The following is a 17,871-nucleotide window of genomic DNA, read 5'->3' on the forward strand; positions in this document are numbered from 1 at the left end:
CCCGCCCTGCTCACACCTGACCCTTCACCCTTCCATCCTACATCAATGCCCACCCATCTCAATAGCAACTCACAGCTTTACCGAGCACTATCTTGTAAAAGGAGGCAAGAATAATTAGTGGTGTGTGTGTGTGTGTGTGTGTGTGTGTGTGTGTGTGTGTGTGTGTGTGTGTGTGTGTGTGTGTGTGTGCGCGTGTCAGTGTTAAGAGGTATCAATGGTTCAGTGGTGTCTCTCTTCAATCATCACATCCTCTCTTTGACCTTCCATCACCTCTTCTCTTCTTGCATCTTCCTCCTCCTCCTCCTCCTCCTCGCTCGCACGCTCTTTATTTTTGGACTTGGAAGATGAACAGGCGCAGGTTGATGTTTTTGGCGGCCAGCAGTTTGTTGCACTCCACGGAGTCGGAGATGGGCAGCGGGACGTAGTCGGTCTCGTTGGTGTCGTTGCTGAAGGAGTGGTGGTGGATGACGGGCTTGATCCGCACGTCGTCGTACGGCCCCTTCAGCAGCAGGAAGGAGCACTCCAGGGCCGAGTTCACCTGCGGACACACACACACATACGTACGTCACAGAGGTGAAGTGATATCCAGGACGAGAACCAAAGCCGGGGAACGAGGCGGGGTCACCTTGCTCTTCAGGATGAGCTGGAAGGAGAGGGTGCGCTTGCAGGACAGGTTGGGATTGCGCTCCGAGTCGTTGACCCTGGCCTTCAACACCCACGTCTGGTTGAGGACGGTGAAGCGCGGCGTCTCGTAGTACAGGCGAGTGATGAAATCGTCGGTGCGGTATGGCCTGAACTGCACCTCTGGAGGAGGAGGAGGAGGAGGAGGGAGGGGTCGGTTTTAGTGGGTTCAGGGGTTTTGGTTTTTTTTTTTTCGTCCGACGGAGTTTCAAACATTCCCGTTGGCGCCGCCGGTACCTGTGAAGCCGATCTTCTCATAGCAGAGGAGGCTGAAGATGGTGTTGTAGAGCTGCATGTCCCTCCGGTGGCTCTGGTCCATCTCTCCCAGGATCCCCATCAGCTCCGTCCCGGTCTTGGTGGGGTGGGAGCACTCGCCCTCGTGCGCCGGCAGCTCGTGAAACGGGCCCTGCCAGGGGCAGCCGATCCGCTTGTACTTGCACTGCGTCACCCTGGGAGCGGAACACGGAGGCGGCGTTGAAGACAAAGGGAAGTGGAGGCTCGGCTTTGGTTAAATTACACTGTCGACACATGAATACATGACACTTGTGCCGAGTGGAAGGCAGCGATATCCAAGGTAGCAATTAACAGAGGTGGTGAACTGACGTTAATTAATGCTCTGCTAATGATAAGTGTTCTCCGAGAGCCGGCCGCAAGGAGGAGGAGGAGGGGGGGGGGCATGGATACAAATCAATTACAGGTTCAATGGAGGAGCCTTTAAGGAATATGTTTCACTTTTGCACAATAAAAAAAAAATTTAAAAATCAGGCATTCATACAATGAAAGGTGGTCGTCAGCCCGCGCGGCGAAGCGAGGCTAACTGAAGCGATGCTCGCACAGTTCACCAGGTTAACTGCGGAACTTGTGTCTTACACGGAGGATTCGCAACAAAAAATAAAAATAAAAAAATACCCGCAATCGCTGATCATAATTACGGCACTTTGAACGGCGAGTTCACATTCAGACGAGGAACGTCGCAGCCAAGAATAAACGGCACCTCCGCTTCCTCGCAGCAGACCCGCATCGCTTTCCGTCTGACCCGAGCGCGAACACCTGGCGGCTGCCGCCACTGTTGCCGTGGCAACGCGTGCAGAGGCACAGCTGTCCCGAGCAGGGTCACCTGTTGCTATGACAACAACCCCGGTGGGATTTCACGCGCGGCCCCGAGTGGGAGCGGCGGCAGCAGAGAAACACGTGGCCACTTCCTCCTCAGAGGCGGCTGCTCACATGCTTCACTTTCCCCAAACTGACCTTGTGATCGTGGGCCGCTTTGCCACAAGCACACACACGCGTGCATACACACACACACACACCCACATACACACACTTTTTGTAAGGCACCGCCACTCAAACTGAAAATTTAAACCCGAGAGTGCAAAGACAGAGTGAACACGTATGCAGACATTATGTGCCAATTTTATGCAGTAAAATGAGTTTAATGTTATGGAACAAACCAGATTATCTAATTTGGAAGAAAAAAAACCCAAATAAAAGTCTCTGAAATAGGTAATCTGTCAAACTTTGAGACGACTGGAACAGTAGAGTCAAGCTCTAATATTCTTTGGACAACTCCATGTGTTTAAGTTGTTTTAGTGCAACAGAGGTATGCATGTACTAAAAGTTGACATTAAGATGAACATTTTTGTGAATAAAGAACATTAATTTCAGTTTTAGGCCATTTTTAACAATGGAGTCTTAAAACAAGTAATTTTCTTTTGCAGAATTTGGATTTTATTTGATTAATTTTTGTACAGATTCACCTCTGATGCCACTTCTATCACATCTGGTCTGTTATGTCTGCTACTCCTACTAAAAAAAAAAAAATGCAATACCCAGTGAATGAATAGGAAAAAGGAGTTACTTTTACATTAAAAATATCAATTAAGGCCTTTCCAAATTTTACAAAGTGCCCAGGGCTGCAGATGGTGTGTGACACACACTGATCAAGACCACTGAACCACAGAAGTTTAATGAAAATCTGACGAGAAGTGAGTGAAACTTATTGACCAACAATGTCTGCAGACGGTGGAACGTGTCGTGTGTGTGTGTGTGTGTGTGAGGTCTACCTGTCTTGGCATTCCTCTTTCTGGTGTCTCTCTAAGCTGGAGCGGGGGAACTGTTTTAGACAGAAGGTGCACTCGGTCGGCAGCTCGCTGACGGCCTTCTCCACCGCCAGGTTTCTGCAGCACAGGTTCTTGCTGATCTCACACCTACAGGAGAGACACAAGTCGCACCTCACGGCATTGGCATGTGGAATATTCGCAGAATGTGAAGGATGTTCTTACGCGCTTGTGAGCGGAGCACAACTGTGAGTCACAGTCCAGGAAAACTAAAGTTGATCTTTTGTGTTGGGGGGGAAAAAAAGTAAATAACTAAAGTCGCTAATGGTTTATCCAACATTACACTTCCGGCTGCAAACATGTTACATCTTAAGAGATGTTTTTATATTTTGCCCTGCTTCACTCGGATTTCTTTGCCTTCTCACATCTCCAGAGGTTGATTGTTTTGCGTCTGTGCTGGTTTCATGTCCCACTCTGCTGGATTTGTGTCTCATGACGATGATGACGTCTCTCAGGTTTCCCCGCTGCGTCACGTTTCACATATCGGCAGAAGTTCTTATACATAGCATCTATTACCAACTGTGAAACTTTGCTATCAATGTGATTAATTCTGCACATTTGAGTCAGAAAATGCAAATACAGAATTTCTAAGTTTATGATAATTTAACAGGATCAGATTTTTGTCCTTAATTTTGAACCGGAGGACCAAACGATCTCGCCTAAAACTTTTTAATCAATATTATTACAGTACTTCTTGTCGTCGTGAGCAAGCGTACCATAAAATTTAAGGTGGACACAAAAGACACTGCCAAACGTTTCTAGTGCAGAAATAACTGACAAAACACTGAATTTTTCAGTGATATTCCAGATGTATTATGACCACGTGCATCGAAAAAACCCAACATGAACAAGTCCAGAAACCACCGGGGTTCTTGTGTCTTTAAGCCTGTGCATCATTCACTCGTTCGCACTTTATAGAAAATCCAAATGGGTCATTATTACTGACGTCAATAACGAATCTGGCGTGGTGGAGTGAAGAACCATCTAAAGCATGAAGCTGAAAAGTAAATGTTTATACAACTACAAAGCCCATAACCAGCTTGTACTACAGTAAGTAACCTCTCTCAGCTCACGTTCAGCTGTTACTTGCTTCAGAAGTGTTGGTGTTTCCTGTGCATGCGCTTTTACCTGCAGTTGGGACACGTGGCCTGTTCCTCCTTGAGGCGGGAATCAGCCAGGAGGTGGATGAAACAGCCGGCACACATCAGATGACCATTGGTGCACTAGTGGTCATACGAAAGAAAATGGAAAAAGGTCCAGAAAATCAGTTCAAATGAAACACAAGTGCATAATTAGTGGATGACGTATGAATTACAAAGAGCGTCACAATCACTTAACAAAGTTAAACAAGCTTGATCAGACTCAAAAGTTAGGATTAGTTGTCCAAAAGAGGCTATTTAAAACCAAATATATTGGATACTATTTGTTTTAATTGATGTTTTTGTGTATAGATGTCATACCCCCTGACACGGGGTTTGAAATCACACAAGTGGAGCAATTTGTGTCCTACAATTATGAAGATATGCATTTTCTGCAATGAGTACAGGCCACACCTGCATCTTGCTGTCAAACAGGAAGTCACAATAACAGCAGAAGAAGAACTTGAAGGCAGGCACTTTAATGTTGGTGTGGGATATGCCAAGGTTAGAATGTAAGTGCATATTGTGATTACACTGTTAGTGTGTGATTGTGTGCAGCAGGGCACACAACCAGGCATGTTGAGATTCTAACCGTGGTTGATAACATGTGTTGACTTGACAGTGAGGAGAGCAGCTCGGGGTCGTTAAGGAGAGAATCTGGGGAGGGTTGATGGAGAGGGCAGGGGGTAGGTTAAGAGCTGGGTTGGTGTGAGATGTTGTGTGAGGTTTTGTGTTTTTATAGAGCGCTTTCTTTCTTAGATTTGTGTTCTAGGACCCCCCCCCCATGTCTAAATCTGCATGGCTAAGTTAGAACAGACGGTGTTGGATCCTGTTTCACTACTTTAAATGAAGCTGGCCAACACATTCAACAGGTTGACAGTGGAAACTGAGGGGTGGGGGGTTTGGGGGCAACAGCACGGGGAGCTCCTAAGTATGAGGCTGCACATGTCTGTCTGATCTGATCATGGCGATGGGGAGGTTGTTGTGTTTGACACCACGTTTACCTGATATACAGACGCCTTGGGCAAGTCTAGGCACACGGTGCAGCACAGCACTGAGTACAGTCTCTCCTCCAGCTTCCCTGACTCTCCCTCGGGCACTTTCACCCTCTTCTTGGGGGGCTCGTCTGCGTCAGGCTCGGGCCCTTCTCGCCGGATTCCGCCCTCCTCCTGCATGGCCGCGACCCCGGCCACAGCCTCCACCGCTGCCCCCACGGCCCCGACCCCCAGGCCGGCCGAGGAGGAGCCAGGGGCGGCCGCAACGCCCACGTCCCTCTCCTCCAGTGAAGACATGGTGACGGCTGTCCCGGTAGTTTTTTTTTGGTGTGTGGCCCGGGCCGAGCCGAGCCGAGCCCGGGGAGTGGAGCGGGTTAGCTCGCTGCTAGGAGCGAACCTGTCAGGCTAACGGTCAGCTGACGGCAGGCTAACGTTAGCCCGGCTAACGCCTCGACGGGCTGTCAGCAGGAAGAAAAAAAAAAAAAAACACCAACTTGTGATTAATGTCGCCCAACGCGAACCCACCGGGAACCCCGAAACAAGCCGACGGCCGTGTAACAACGACAGCATGTGCAGAATTAAAAACGATGGGTGTCGGACTAGTTGTAGTTGACTTACAGTGATGCTAGCAGAGTGTGCGGCTAGCTACGTTGACAAAAAAAAAAAAAAAAAAACAACAACCCAGCAGTCCTCTCCCGGAGCCCGGGCGGAACAAAAACAACTCTCGACGCCGTTATTCGCAGTGACAGCGGGCTACGGCGACGTGCACCGGCGGCCCGGCTCGGCTGCTCCACCGCGTCCCCGCTCCGGTACCGGCTGACCGTCCGAGAGGACCCACGGGACGTGTCGGCGATTTAAAGTCGCGGCTGGAGACGGTTCTGTTGGGACTTGTCTCTCTGGCTTACTCAGCCATCTTTGTTTTTTTCCCCCGTCCGTCTCCCCCTGCTCAGCCGTAACGACTCCGGGTCACCGTCGTTAACACTCAGCCGGGTTTCTCGGATGTGCTTTGGGCCGGGAGGGGGGTGGGTGGTGGTGGTGGTGGGGGGTTGGGGGGGGGGGGGGGGGGGACGAGGAAAAAAAAAGTATTTAAAAGTAAACGCACAGCCGGGTGTGTGGGGCCTGTGAGCCGCCGTCAGCGCTCGGATGGAGCGGTAAAAGGTCTGACAGCGGAATGTTTTGTTGTGGCAGATGACTTGGGGTATTTAAAGAGTTTCCCCGCGCGCATGCGCAGTGGCCACCTGCGGGTCAGCGTATGGCAGGCTTTGAAAGGTGACTAAAACCTGATATGCGACAAATTTAGGACGCATCCGGAACACACGTCGCAAACTGCATCGTAGCCCATCAATTGCAAGGCTACTCCCGGAACACTTTCCAAGTGAACTTCTTGGAACTTCTTGTTTTCTCATTTGCCCTCGTATACTGACGGTGCTGCAATCCATCGATGTGGTTCAACTGGTTGAGGGACCTGTTTGTGCTCAAGGATGCAGAAATGATTGTTCTTGCAAAAACAGGGTGATCGAAGACTAACAGCCTTAGCCACTGGTACTAGGTCATATTCAAGCATTTTTATCACTAAGGTGCCCCCAAAAATATGTGTCTGGCAGAGGTTATGTGTGTGTGAGGATGGGTGGGGCAGGATGTCAGAGTGTCAGCTGTCCTCAGATCAGACTAACCACTCCCATTGACCGACCCATATGGCTTTTTTTAGTCTATCTGGCATGGCAGTACCACCCTCTGCTATGCACGCAAAGTTAGCCGTAAGTGGCAACACACTGTTCCCAGGTCAGGGTTAGATAATGCTCATTAATGACCCCCCCATATCACTTTACCAAAACATTAACAGTTTTATTACCTGCATGTGTCTGCACACTCTGGGGGCCCTGTGCAAACAGCCAGCGCAAGCACGAAATGCAAGTTTTGGAGTAAAACAGACTTTAATTCATCGTGTACAGACTCATTTTATATCGCTGTTATCAATACAGATCTCCCTGTATGTTTGGTAATGTGTGAGACCTTTATAAATGCCAAAAAGTTACTAAAAAAACAACACGTTGAAATGGCTAGAGGAATATAAAATCTATGAAGTAAAACAACTTTTACACAACAATTTAAACAGTTGGATCAGTTAAAACACCCACTTGCTAAAATCTACTAGAAATAGCAAGAATAAAAGTTAAACCACATAAAAAAAAACGTATAAAATATTTACCCTTCTAAGTTGTAGATCTGAAACTTCATAAATGCTACATAAGATACAGGTTTTGTGGGCTTATATAATTAAAAAAAAACCTAATATATATAAGAAATATATATATATATATAAGCTCCAGCTCCATATACATTTTATTTGGGGAATTGTGGCAAAAATGGCTGTTTTGATCATAAAGCTTTCAGACCCCTGATTAAATCTTTGAGGGGATATTTATGTTTCGGGCCCTGGAGAATTACCTCCTTGTTGTGCCTCTGCCAGTCATATATCACTAATGCTGCCTGTGCATTAGTGGTGTGGTTGTAATTTTCAGAAACAAATTTATTGTCATTTTATTCAGAGATCCCTGCATTTACAAATGCAGGGATCAAACTAACAAATTATATGTTGTCACATTACTGCAATATAATGAAATATATGGTACCTTTTTACATTCTTTTAATGGCTTACTTAAGCAGAATTTACACCTTGTAACCTATTTATTTACTACTTATTTGACAACTCACGACTTAGTACGCCTACCATTGGAAGTTAACGCTCAACAGTTTTGACGCTGCTTTATAACTGCATTGTTTTACAAAAAAAATTACATTAGTGTATTTCTTGATTCTGTATTGTTTGTGTTGTGACATGTAACAAGTAAATAAATCTAATGTTGGTGTTTACATAACTTCATCTGATGGGAAACACAAGAAAAACTCCAACTTGTGGCAAAGATCAGCTTCTGTTTCATAAGATTTAGAAGAAGTTTATCTTTTTCATGAGAAATGTGATCTTGTTTTCACTCTTGATGACTCATCCTCCCCAGAAACTGGACGTCTCATGAAACGTGAGCAGTCTTTGTATTGTTTTTATTCAGCTTGTGTGTGTCAGTCGATATACAGATGTGTTTTGATGGATGGGATTTTGCAATAGTCAAAGTACGTATTAAACACATTTGATCTCAGGCATGTTGGTTTTTCTATTTCCATATTGACATGGCACATAAGATCTTTGATAATATTATCTCAATACCTATTTTTTTTTAATACTGCTGTTCTCAACACAGTGTTTTAGTAAGTAAAAGTACTACCCATCAAATAAACAGTCTCCCAAAGGTGATAGTCAGATATTTACCATGAAAATTCGTCTTTTCACATGTAAGATAGATTTAATTAATGAGCATGTTCTATTTATCTATCAAGAACTTAAAAAAAAGACGCATTACTGTCAACAAACAAACATTTTAAAAATGGCTACCAGAAGCAGACACAATAATGTCTAATATAAAATCAATCAGTTTCAAAAACTGACACATTGTCACGAACACACAGAAACATTCAAAATACTTCATCATATAATCTTCTTACGGCTCGAGCGACACACAATACCTGGGATTATTACACGATCAGGATTATTTTATAATAACTGAATAAATGAATTATACACATTTATGAGACGTATCTGGTGTCATCAGTCAGATCCTTTTCCTCCCAGGAGAGCGGATTACATCTTCTGCGGGTCGTTTGAGGACTCGGCTGCCCAAGCAAGCAGCCGTTTTGTCGGGAGCAGATAAAGCGGCGGGCGTGATCTAATAATCCAATCAAATAGGAGATCGACAGCGATATCGGGACGGTGGGGGCGGGGAGGCGACGCGAGCATTGGATGAGTTATGGTTCTCACCGGAGTGGGGCTGCGGTAGGGTTGTGTAACGGAGGGGTTAAATGCCGCGGTGGAGAATGTGTCAGGGCGCCGAGGGAGGGGTCGGGTGGTGCTGAGGGACCGGCTGTGTTGTTCGGAGGATGTGAATCTGCATGTGACGCTTGAGGGCTTGTCAGGTTTGACCGTGTCTTGATCAGGGATGAGGGGTCGGCTTGGGCTTCGTGGGACTGATTGAGGTCAACGTAGTCTCTGTCTGACCGCTGGACACCTGGATTCTGTGGCCTGTGTTGCTCCGTGGAGTCCAGGTCTCCCTCCTGACCAGATGTGCGGTCTTCAATCTGTTCAGACGTGGCCTGAACTGAGTTTCTCTCTCTGATATTTTGCTTTTGAAGTTCATCCGTTTCACTTCCTCTGTTTTTATTCGTCTGTCTCTCATCATATAATCTGAGATCTTTACGGCCGATACCTGCTTTGCCATCGTCGTGTCCCGACGCTTTGTTTCCTTGTGATTCCGCTGAGTCTGTTTGACCGACCGTCCGGAGTCTTTCCGGCTCTGCTCCAGCATCTTCAATAGTCTTCAGGCTTCTGTCTGTGGGCGCCCCCTGCTTGCAGATTGAAGCCATAGCTTTCACCCAGGGGTGCAGGAGGGTCTGCTCGGCCGCCAGCCTCACCGTGGGGTCCGGCTGAAGCAAAGCCCTGATAAGGCCTCTGGCTTCTGCACACAAACACACACACATTGTTAGAAAGAACGGCATTTACATTTACATGAGACTATGTCTCACATCGACACGTCTCACCCTCCGAGATAGAGTCCCAGTAGGGGGACGGGAAGTGAAGTTGGCCTTGTTTTATGAGCTGGAACAACTCTTCCTGGTCCCGATCTCGACTCCGAAATGGAGGGAAGCCACACAGCAGGATATAGAGGATCACACCCAGAGCCCACACATCCACCTCTACTCCGTAGCCTGAGAGAGAAAGCACAAACGAGAAAACCTTGATCTGAGTTGAACACCGCTCAGAATCCGTTACAGAAGTCCGGTACGAGCCGTACCTGTCTCACAGAGGATCTCCGGAGCCACGTACGTCGGCGTGCCACATATAGTGAAGACGGGTTCAGTCACAACCATGGCGAGGCCGAAGTCTGCCAGCTTCAGTCTGCAGATGCCGGCAGCGACTTGCTCTATCTGAGTGAGGAGGCAATCAAAAGAATGCAAATACTGGGGAACTCAATATGTTTCCTCACTCAAACGACTGTATTATGAGAACGGTACTGTGCCATTTTCACGCTGACTATTAGATAATCAGTGGATGTTAAACTTTACAATTACTGAATGTAATTCTGTTATACACCAATCTTTAAGTATCCTAAAGCTGTTTATTTAACACACATTATACATACTAGAGAATGATTTCATGAATCATGTGAAAACGCTGTCAACTCTTTGTCGTACTGGATTGTTTGATTAATGAGTTTGACCTTTGTAGAGTTGAAAGTTTTTGGGATAGTCTGAAACTGTTTACTGCCACCCCCCCCCCCCCCCCCTTTTTTTTTCTGAGCGTTACATCTCTGCCTCCCTGAACACTATCATGTTTTAAAGCGAGCAGGTGTTGGTGTCAAAGTTTCTCCTGATCTACAGTTACAACAGCAGCTGCCTGAGTCTCCCTCTGTAACCTAACATCCGTGCATTCCTGTATTTGCATAACAGTCTGGTCTACCGATTTAAATCTACACACAATAACAAGCCACGGTTCGAGTTCTTTCTTATGTGTTCAGAATTTCAACACAAAATGTGATTGTTCATAATTGAGATTTGATGTTTTTGCCTAAAACTCATATTTCAAATGAAATATCATCACGTTTTGTTAAAATGTTTTGGATTTCATGGTAGTATTATACATAAATAACACATAATACACATAGTAATGTTAAATAAAAAAAAACAACAACATTTAAATAAAGATCAAGGCACTTCTGATTCTAATACTTCCTGTATTCATGTATTGAAGCCAGTTTTAATTTAATTCAATTTACTTTAATCTGTGTAAAATCCACCCGGGTCACTCTTCAATACTTCCTCACAAATACTCACCAGCAGATTCTCAGGCTTGAGGTCTCTGTGCACGATGCTCTTGCGGTGGATATAATTCAGGGCTTCACTCACGTCCGACACCATGAGCCCGGCCGCCGCCTCCGAAAACTTCCCGCTCTCACTGATGGCCTCGAACAGATCCCCTCCGCTCACCAGCTCCATCACCAGGTAGGAGTGAGTTCGCGTGTGATGGTGCGCAAACAGCCGCACGATGCGCGGGTGGCGCAGGCTACCCAGGAGGCTCAGCTCGTTCTGCATCATGTGCTCTCGGCCAATCAGCTTGGAGCGTTCCACGATCTTCATGGCGAGGGTTTGGCCGCTGTCGCGCCGCCGGCACTCCCGCACCACCGCAAAGTTGCCGTCCCCGACCACGCGTCCGACGTCGTAGCGGCGCTCGATGTCCGACGGGGTGACGTCCCCGTCTTCTGACGGCCGGTCCGACGGGCTCGTCCCCTGTGCGTCGGCGTCCGAAGATGAATTTATAAGTCGTGCCGAGCTTTTCTCCTCCGGCTGAGGAGGCGATGTGTCGTTCTTCGCTTCCTGTTCAGCCGGAGGGCTTTCTTTGGGCTTCCTGGACACAGGCGGAAGTGGCACCCTCCCGGACAGAGTGTCGATCAGCTCTGCACCCTGATGCTTGCCTCTTCTCGACAGGCAGTTTTCACACAGAGTGGGAGACGGTACGTCCTCCTCCCTGAAGGCATCCTCGTGTGGAAACGGAGGCCTTGCGCCGCCCCTGATGTGCAGTCTCTGCAGGTGGTTTGGAGGATGAGCGGGTTTCCTGCATAGGCTCTTTTTATCAGACCTCTCAGAGTCAAAATTGCATCTCTCCGGCTCGCGACTGCCTGCGTTTCTGTGATTCTTTGCGTCGGTGTCTCGGTGGGTCTCTTGGTTCACGCCGCTGCCGTCCGTCCCCTCGCTGTACCCGCTGTCAGCCTTCGCCGCTTTGTCCGGTGGCGGCCGGAGTCTCCTCTCCCAGGCGCGCAGGGCATCGGCTCGGTAATGCGAATGCTCGGGAAACAGCTCCTCCAGGGCCTCGTGCACACTGCTCAGCTCGGGGCGAGCCTTTCCCAGGGCGAGGAAGGCCACCTCACCCCGAAAGAAATCGCACACGCCCTTCACCTTCATCAAAAAACAGAAAGAACCACGATTGGGGATTGTTATTTCAAACTTCCAGGCAGAAGATATGAACAACAAATCAGTTGACGGAGGTCACTGACATATTGACTCCTGTTTGTTTCATCTATCTGTCCTTCCAAGCAAACAAGTATAGTCTCGTGTTGGGAAAGTAATATCTAACAGGAGAACTGTGGCGATGCTGGAGTGTCAGAATTTTGCTCTGGGATGTCATAATACCATTTACTGGTTGAATAATTGTGTAATGGCTACAATCAAAGCTGGAGCAACAACAGAGGACGCAAGAGGGCGTGACATCCAGATGTTGTTGAACTCGTCTCTGAAATAATAATAAATAGGGGGAGAAAGAATAAATCCACTTTTCACACATGCAGTAAAAGGTCTAGAAGGGGCTTCGTAATAGTTCATTTAAACATCCGTGACTCTGTTCACGGTGGGCCTCACCTCTCGGGCGTGTGTGGTGTAAAGGCGCGTGACTCTGGCCCTGTGCCAACGAGGAAACCCCAACGCCTCTGAGAGATCCAATAGCAGCTGCTCAAAGGACACCACACCCCTGCGGTTCAACAGCACCGTTACCTGACAAATATACACATTTAGAAAATAAAAAAAAAACATTACGGTTTAAATCCAATTACATGTGAAAAATATTTTCAGACACCAAAAAGACAAACGTCTGTTATAAGTTGAACTCCTTAGAAGAAGGTTTTTATGTTAACGGATTTCAAATGTTTCTAAATTGATCACTTGTTTCAGTTTAATCATGAGACGTTCACAAGGACTTTGAGGTCGGGGATTTTGGAGGTGTGGGAAGACGAGTTCATTAAGACTTTGTAATGTTGTGATTGAAATCTTTATCTGATGTAGTTTGCTGTTGGGCTTCCAAGGCCTTCATACAGTATGTAGTTAAAACTATTGTTACACTGATGATTTTGTGCTAAATATGCACTATATATTATGTTACCTAACTGTTTATACTACTTGCTTTTCACTATATTTTTACACGGCTGTGAAAACAACAGCTTTAAACAGATAATGTTAAATGATGTACCATGAGACTAGAAATCTGAAATTTAAAAAATAAATAAATAATTTGAATTCACCTCTATCACTCTTAAAACAAATTCTGCTATAATATGATATGATATGATATAATATTTTAAGAACTCTTTTCTGGACTGTGCTTGCTTGTATTTCTTCAAATTGTCTGATCACATTTCCAAAAGCCAACAAGGAAATGGGCAACAATGCAGATCAGAATTATCTTTAATTCAATGTCATTTTATGAACTGTTGCGTCATCAGATAGAAACAGATCAAGAAACTATTTCTGACAAGGAGCTGATTTAAGCATATGTAAACTACTAACACCTTGTACACCATTCACAAAAGGGATCGGTTTTGAGTTTACCTTCCGCAGCGTACTGTGAGCACACGGGCGAACGACAGTGACCAGATGGGGCCTCTCGGCACTTTCCCCTGCATGTCGGGTGTGGAAGAGCGGGAGCTGGTGATGATGATGAGGAGGAGGAGGAAGAGGAGGAGGAGGAGGAGGAAAGTGTGACCTGTGGACATGTCGGGCAGGGTGAGGGTGGATGGGCCATGGCTGGGGAACCCCAACAGGACGCCTCAGCGCGGGGACAGGGGGAGCTGCAGCGGAGAGGTCAGAGGTCAGCGTGGAAGACCAGCCGGATTATGTTGAAAAATGAGGCCTTCGTCGGCTGTTTCGACGGTGGGCTTCTTTTTTGGGGGGGGGACATGCGGAGAAAGGAAAGTAACACGACACTCCTCGTCCTGTGAGTTTGTGTGAAAGCAAATCCGGCCGATCAGATTTTGAGCGTTCTCCATCGCATGGAGTGCAAAAGGGCCATTTGAGATTCCTCAAGCACCGAGCGCCAAGCGGATGAATTATTTAGGCTTCCTTATGTCATGAAGACCTGCGCACCTTAACAAAAGCTTGCTTTGACCTGCTTTGGGCTCAGCGGAATCTGCATGATTAATGAGGCATTGGAGACACAACGGCATCTTTGACGTTTCACTTTCTGGCACTGGGGGGCACAGAGAGGGACGAGAGACGTTATCGGCTGGCTCAGGGGGAGGTTCGCTTCTTTTCATTGTTTTGTTTTGTTTTGTGTCCAGACAGCAGAACAACAGGCAGGAACACAAGCCCTGGTATCTCTAATCATATTAGAGATACCAGGGCTTGTGGTGTTCTGTTTTTTTTTTTATAACAGAGCACCACAAGTCCACAGAGAGTGAGTCACAGTGTACACAGTCATACAACAAAAGCTTTTCACGGTGGATCGAGGAAATCTGCATGTCTTCCAGCTTAAATATCCTATAAAGAACCAGCTGTGGCCAGGCAAAAAAAAAAAAAAAAAAAAAATCTGAATCAGGCTTTTCTCATTGGGTGTGGAGAGGATGACATATATTACATTCAATACTCTTCATACAGTTTTTTTAAACTATAATTTTTTTATTTGACAGGAGAATCTCATCAATCACCAGAGAACAATAATACTGCAAATAAGCTTTTTTTATTATCTGTTATAAAAAAAAAAATTTTTTTACTAACTAATTTAACGGTAAATGGCTGGGATTTCTACTTTATGAGGAAAATAAAAACACACGTAAGATTGTTGTATTTAATTCACCCGAATGGAATAAATTATCCCCATAAATATTTCAATTATTACTATGTGCTGTAGTACTAGTAGTAGTAGTAGTAGTATTAATAGATTTAGTATTCTGGTGAGTCATTTGAGTAATTTAACATATATATTTTAATATGTGCCGCACATCATTCTTCCTTTTTTTTTTAACATTTGTAGTGTTTTACAGTATGTACAAACTTAATGTTTCATCATCGAGATAAATCAACCCAAACCACAACTCACTCACCTGCTATTCTCCATTTAGGATTACGGGCCGCTTCGCATCCGTGCCGGCCTTTCTGCGAGGGCGTCATGTATGTGACTAACGAGATGTAAATTAAATATTAAATTGGGAACCCGCTGCACAAAAGTCCATGACACCTTTTTGTTAATCAGATAAAAATCAATGCTCATTATTGCCCCATGAGCTGCTGCTCGGTCAGCCTCCACGGAAAGTAACGAGACGAGCCGAGAAGTGACCGTGTCGCCGCCGTTTCCATGGAAACATGTCAAGCTACGCTACTGCCGGAAGCCTGATTGGAGTCTGTCACAATAAAACGCCTCGACGAGGTTGGCGTTGTCCTCCGACAGGCATTTCTCCGAAATGTCAAGCCCGTATTCCTTTTATTGCATACTATATTAACTATACGTATATTTAGGATTTAGTTTATGAAGTTTAAATTGTACACTTCAAGAGCACGCTGTTATTTTGAACATTTCAAACGGAAGTGACTTGTAAACAATGGCCACTGATGGGAGGGAGTTTTCCAAACCATGCTGCAGGTGAAAGTTTTCAGGTAAGAAACCAGACACTGGAATTAAACGAGCTTGTATTTTTTTTAATCTTCAACCACTTCATCTATATTATATAATTCCTGATATCCAGACATTGATACAATCACAGCTGAAACCATACAGCCTAATATTGAGTTTGCATGGCTTCATATCAAACATACTAGATGCGAAGAGAACAAGTCTGAGAAATAAAAACTGCAAAACTTTTTTCTTTTAACTGCATCCCATACGTAAAGTAACGAAATACAAGTACATTAATGAAACGAAGAAGCATTTTGGAGTACTTGTACCTCACAGTAACTGTTTTGGGATTTTTAAAATCATATATTGAGCTGCTTAATGGTGTAAAATATTGGAAAATATCCGCAATTCTGTAGCCAAAAAGTCTATTAACAGGAAACTTCCTGCAGTGTTAAATGTCATCACATAAGCCTATTGTGTGTCTGACCTTTGAACATAAATATCCATCCATCAGCTTTTTAAACTGCTTTATCCTGTTATCACATTTACATCCACTACATTTAATGCCACCACTTGTCCTAAAGAATATATACTATAATACATGTTTTTGGACTGTGGAACAAAACCGGAGTATCTGGAGGAAAGAGCGCCTGGGGAGAACATGGAAACTCCAGAGAGGAAGACATTGTCAACACTCAAGGAACTTCTGGCAAAGACCTAACTAATACCTCACTTTGCTGCTCTATATTCAGGTAAATTGTGTTATTTGTGATCCGTTTAGATATGGTTAAGAATAACCTACGTCGAGTAGCTTTTGAGTAATTTTACCTTAGAATTGTTTAACAACAATCATTTGTTGGGATTTGTGTACAATTTAATTATTTAATCAACAGCATTTTTTAACTTAATTTTTTTGTACTTTGATAACTATTATTATTTGTATGTATTAATTTTAATATACATCATCTAAGTCTTCCATGAGACTGGAGGGAGGTCTAAACTTGTGTAATCAGATTTGATTTAACTTCATAATCTGCGTTAAGCTGCAAGAGGTCTGTACCGGAAATTTGAAAATACATACAGTATAACCACCTTTGTGACGGAAGTGTTTCAGGTACATTAGTTGCAAGTCACTGTCCTCTCTTTTTTCCAGATCCTGAACAATTGGGAGCGCTCTCTAAAGTTACTCTCTCCAACAGTAACTTCCTGATGATCGGTTATGAATTGGTCATATGGTTGTTTTGTTTTCAGGAAAAGTTCATATGAAGCACACGTGATTGACCCGACCTGAACGCCCGTAATTTTAATTCACATTAAAACGTTTTGTGCGCATTTTCCTTCAAACTTCGTCAGGATTCCCAGAAACGGTCCAGAAGACCTGCCTGCACTCGTACCTCCTTGCTGGTGAGTACTCTTTTTGCTCTTTTTATTCAAACCCCTTTTTTGTGTTGTTGTTACTATAGAGAAAATAATGAATGAGGAAGAGATGCTCACACAAAGCCTTTTGTGATCCTGGAAGAAAGTTATGGAGAAAAAGGAGACTGGCTGAGGGGGGAGAGGAGCTTCTAGTGTCGGGGTCAGTTACCTTAGTTTCACTGATGGAATCCAATACCCTCACACACACACACACACACACACACACACACACACACACACACACACACACACACACACACACACACACACACACACACACACACACACACACACACCGTGTCCAGTTGATCTTTTAATACAAGCAGCCCCCCCATGGCTCCGTCTCCATGGATACTGTTGATATTGGATCAGGAAGCAGCAAGTCCTGTTCCGGCTCTTCATCCTGGATCAACCGCTGAGATCTGTGAGTGTTAGGAATTACTTAAAACTTCAAATTATTTTATTTCATTTCATAGTTTTTTTTTTTTTATGTTGCCTTTTTTTGAAGTATCAACAGAGTGACAGTGGGAAGCTGAAATGGGTGTATCATTTTCTCATCTTTTACCACATTTCTCAACCCACATAATCAACCCTATTGCTGATCCCACAAATGCATTCAAAACTGAAGTAAACAAAATTCCCAATAGCGTAAGATGAATTGCCATGTAGTATTACGTCAAGAATCTTTCAGAGCTCTTTCATTCAGAGCTTATCTTTGTCCAAGCGTCAAGTTTGTCCCTGAAGCCTTCCACAATGAAGAGTGTTTATCTCTCTTCAAGGATGGTGAACAGAAAATAGTCCCGCGCTGTTTTGGTATCGTCCTGCTGTGGTTATGTCACAGCTTCTGGCGAGGAGCAGTGCTGAATGAGGGTTTCTGTTTGATTTCCCCTCTCTGCTGCGTTGTCTCTCGTCATTGGCTTCAAGGATTTATGTATTTTTCCAACACATTTGGCCTCCTGCTGGGCTGCTGTAGCCTCGGGTCTCTAAAGTTGTCATTTAAACAAGAAATCCTGAAGGATTTATCTGTATTGCTGCATTATGTT

General features: G+C 45.0%; 2 protein-coding genes across 2 annotated transcripts; both read right to left on the bottom strand.

The window, feature by feature from the left end:
• Positions 1–33: 33 nt before the first annotated feature.
• zftraf1 (zinc finger TRAF-type containing 1) lies at positions 34–5,934 on the bottom strand. The gene is made up of 6 exons (XM_080515652.1): positions 4,942–5,934; positions 3,927–4,021; positions 2,745–2,888; positions 919–1,130; positions 626–804; positions 34–538 (listed from the first exon to the last, which is right to left on the bottom strand). The coding sequence occupies exons 1-6, from the start codon at positions 5,227–5,229 to the stop codon at positions 326–328; spliced, it is 1,131 nt and encodes a 376-aa protein (XP_080371778.1). The 5' UTR covers positions 5,230–5,934; the 3' UTR covers positions 34–325.
• Positions 5,935–8,864: 2,930 nt separating this feature from the next.
• Positions 8,865–14,970, bottom strand: dclk3 (doublecortin-like kinase 3; the record flags this gene model as incomplete). The annotated part of the gene is made up of 8 exons (XM_080515576.1): positions 8,865–8,950; positions 9,249–9,497; positions 9,580–9,747; positions 9,834–9,966; positions 10,873–11,991; positions 12,451–12,582; positions 13,414–13,652; positions 14,904–14,970. The coding sequence occupies 8 exons, from the start codon at positions 14,968–14,970 to the stop codon at positions 8,865–8,867; spliced, it is 2,193 nt and encodes a 730-aa protein (XP_080371702.1).
• Positions 14,971–17,871: the final 2,901 nt, after the last annotated feature.

The sequence above is a fragment of the Blennius ocellaris genome, assembly GCF_963422515.1.
Source record: "Blennius ocellaris genome assembly, chromosome: 20".
NCBI classification, from domain to species: domain Eukaryota; kingdom Metazoa; phylum Chordata; class Actinopteri; order Blenniiformes; family Blenniidae; genus Blennius; species Blennius ocellaris.

Bases quoted from the DNA above. Each gene is read 5' to 3' on its own strand.
- zftraf1 (XM_080515652.1), bottom strand. From the start codon at position 5,229: ATGTCTTCACTGGAGGAGAGGGACGTGGGCGTTGCGGCCGCCCCTGGC. The intron at 4,022-4,941 runs GTAAACGTGGTG...TATGACCACTAG, and splicing joins CCAAGGCGTCTGTATATCAG to TGCACCAATGGTCATCTGAT. The intron at 2,889-3,926 runs GTAAAAGCGCAT...TCTCTCCTGTAG, and splicing joins GCCACGTGTCCCAACTGCAG to GTGTGAGATCAGCAAGAACC.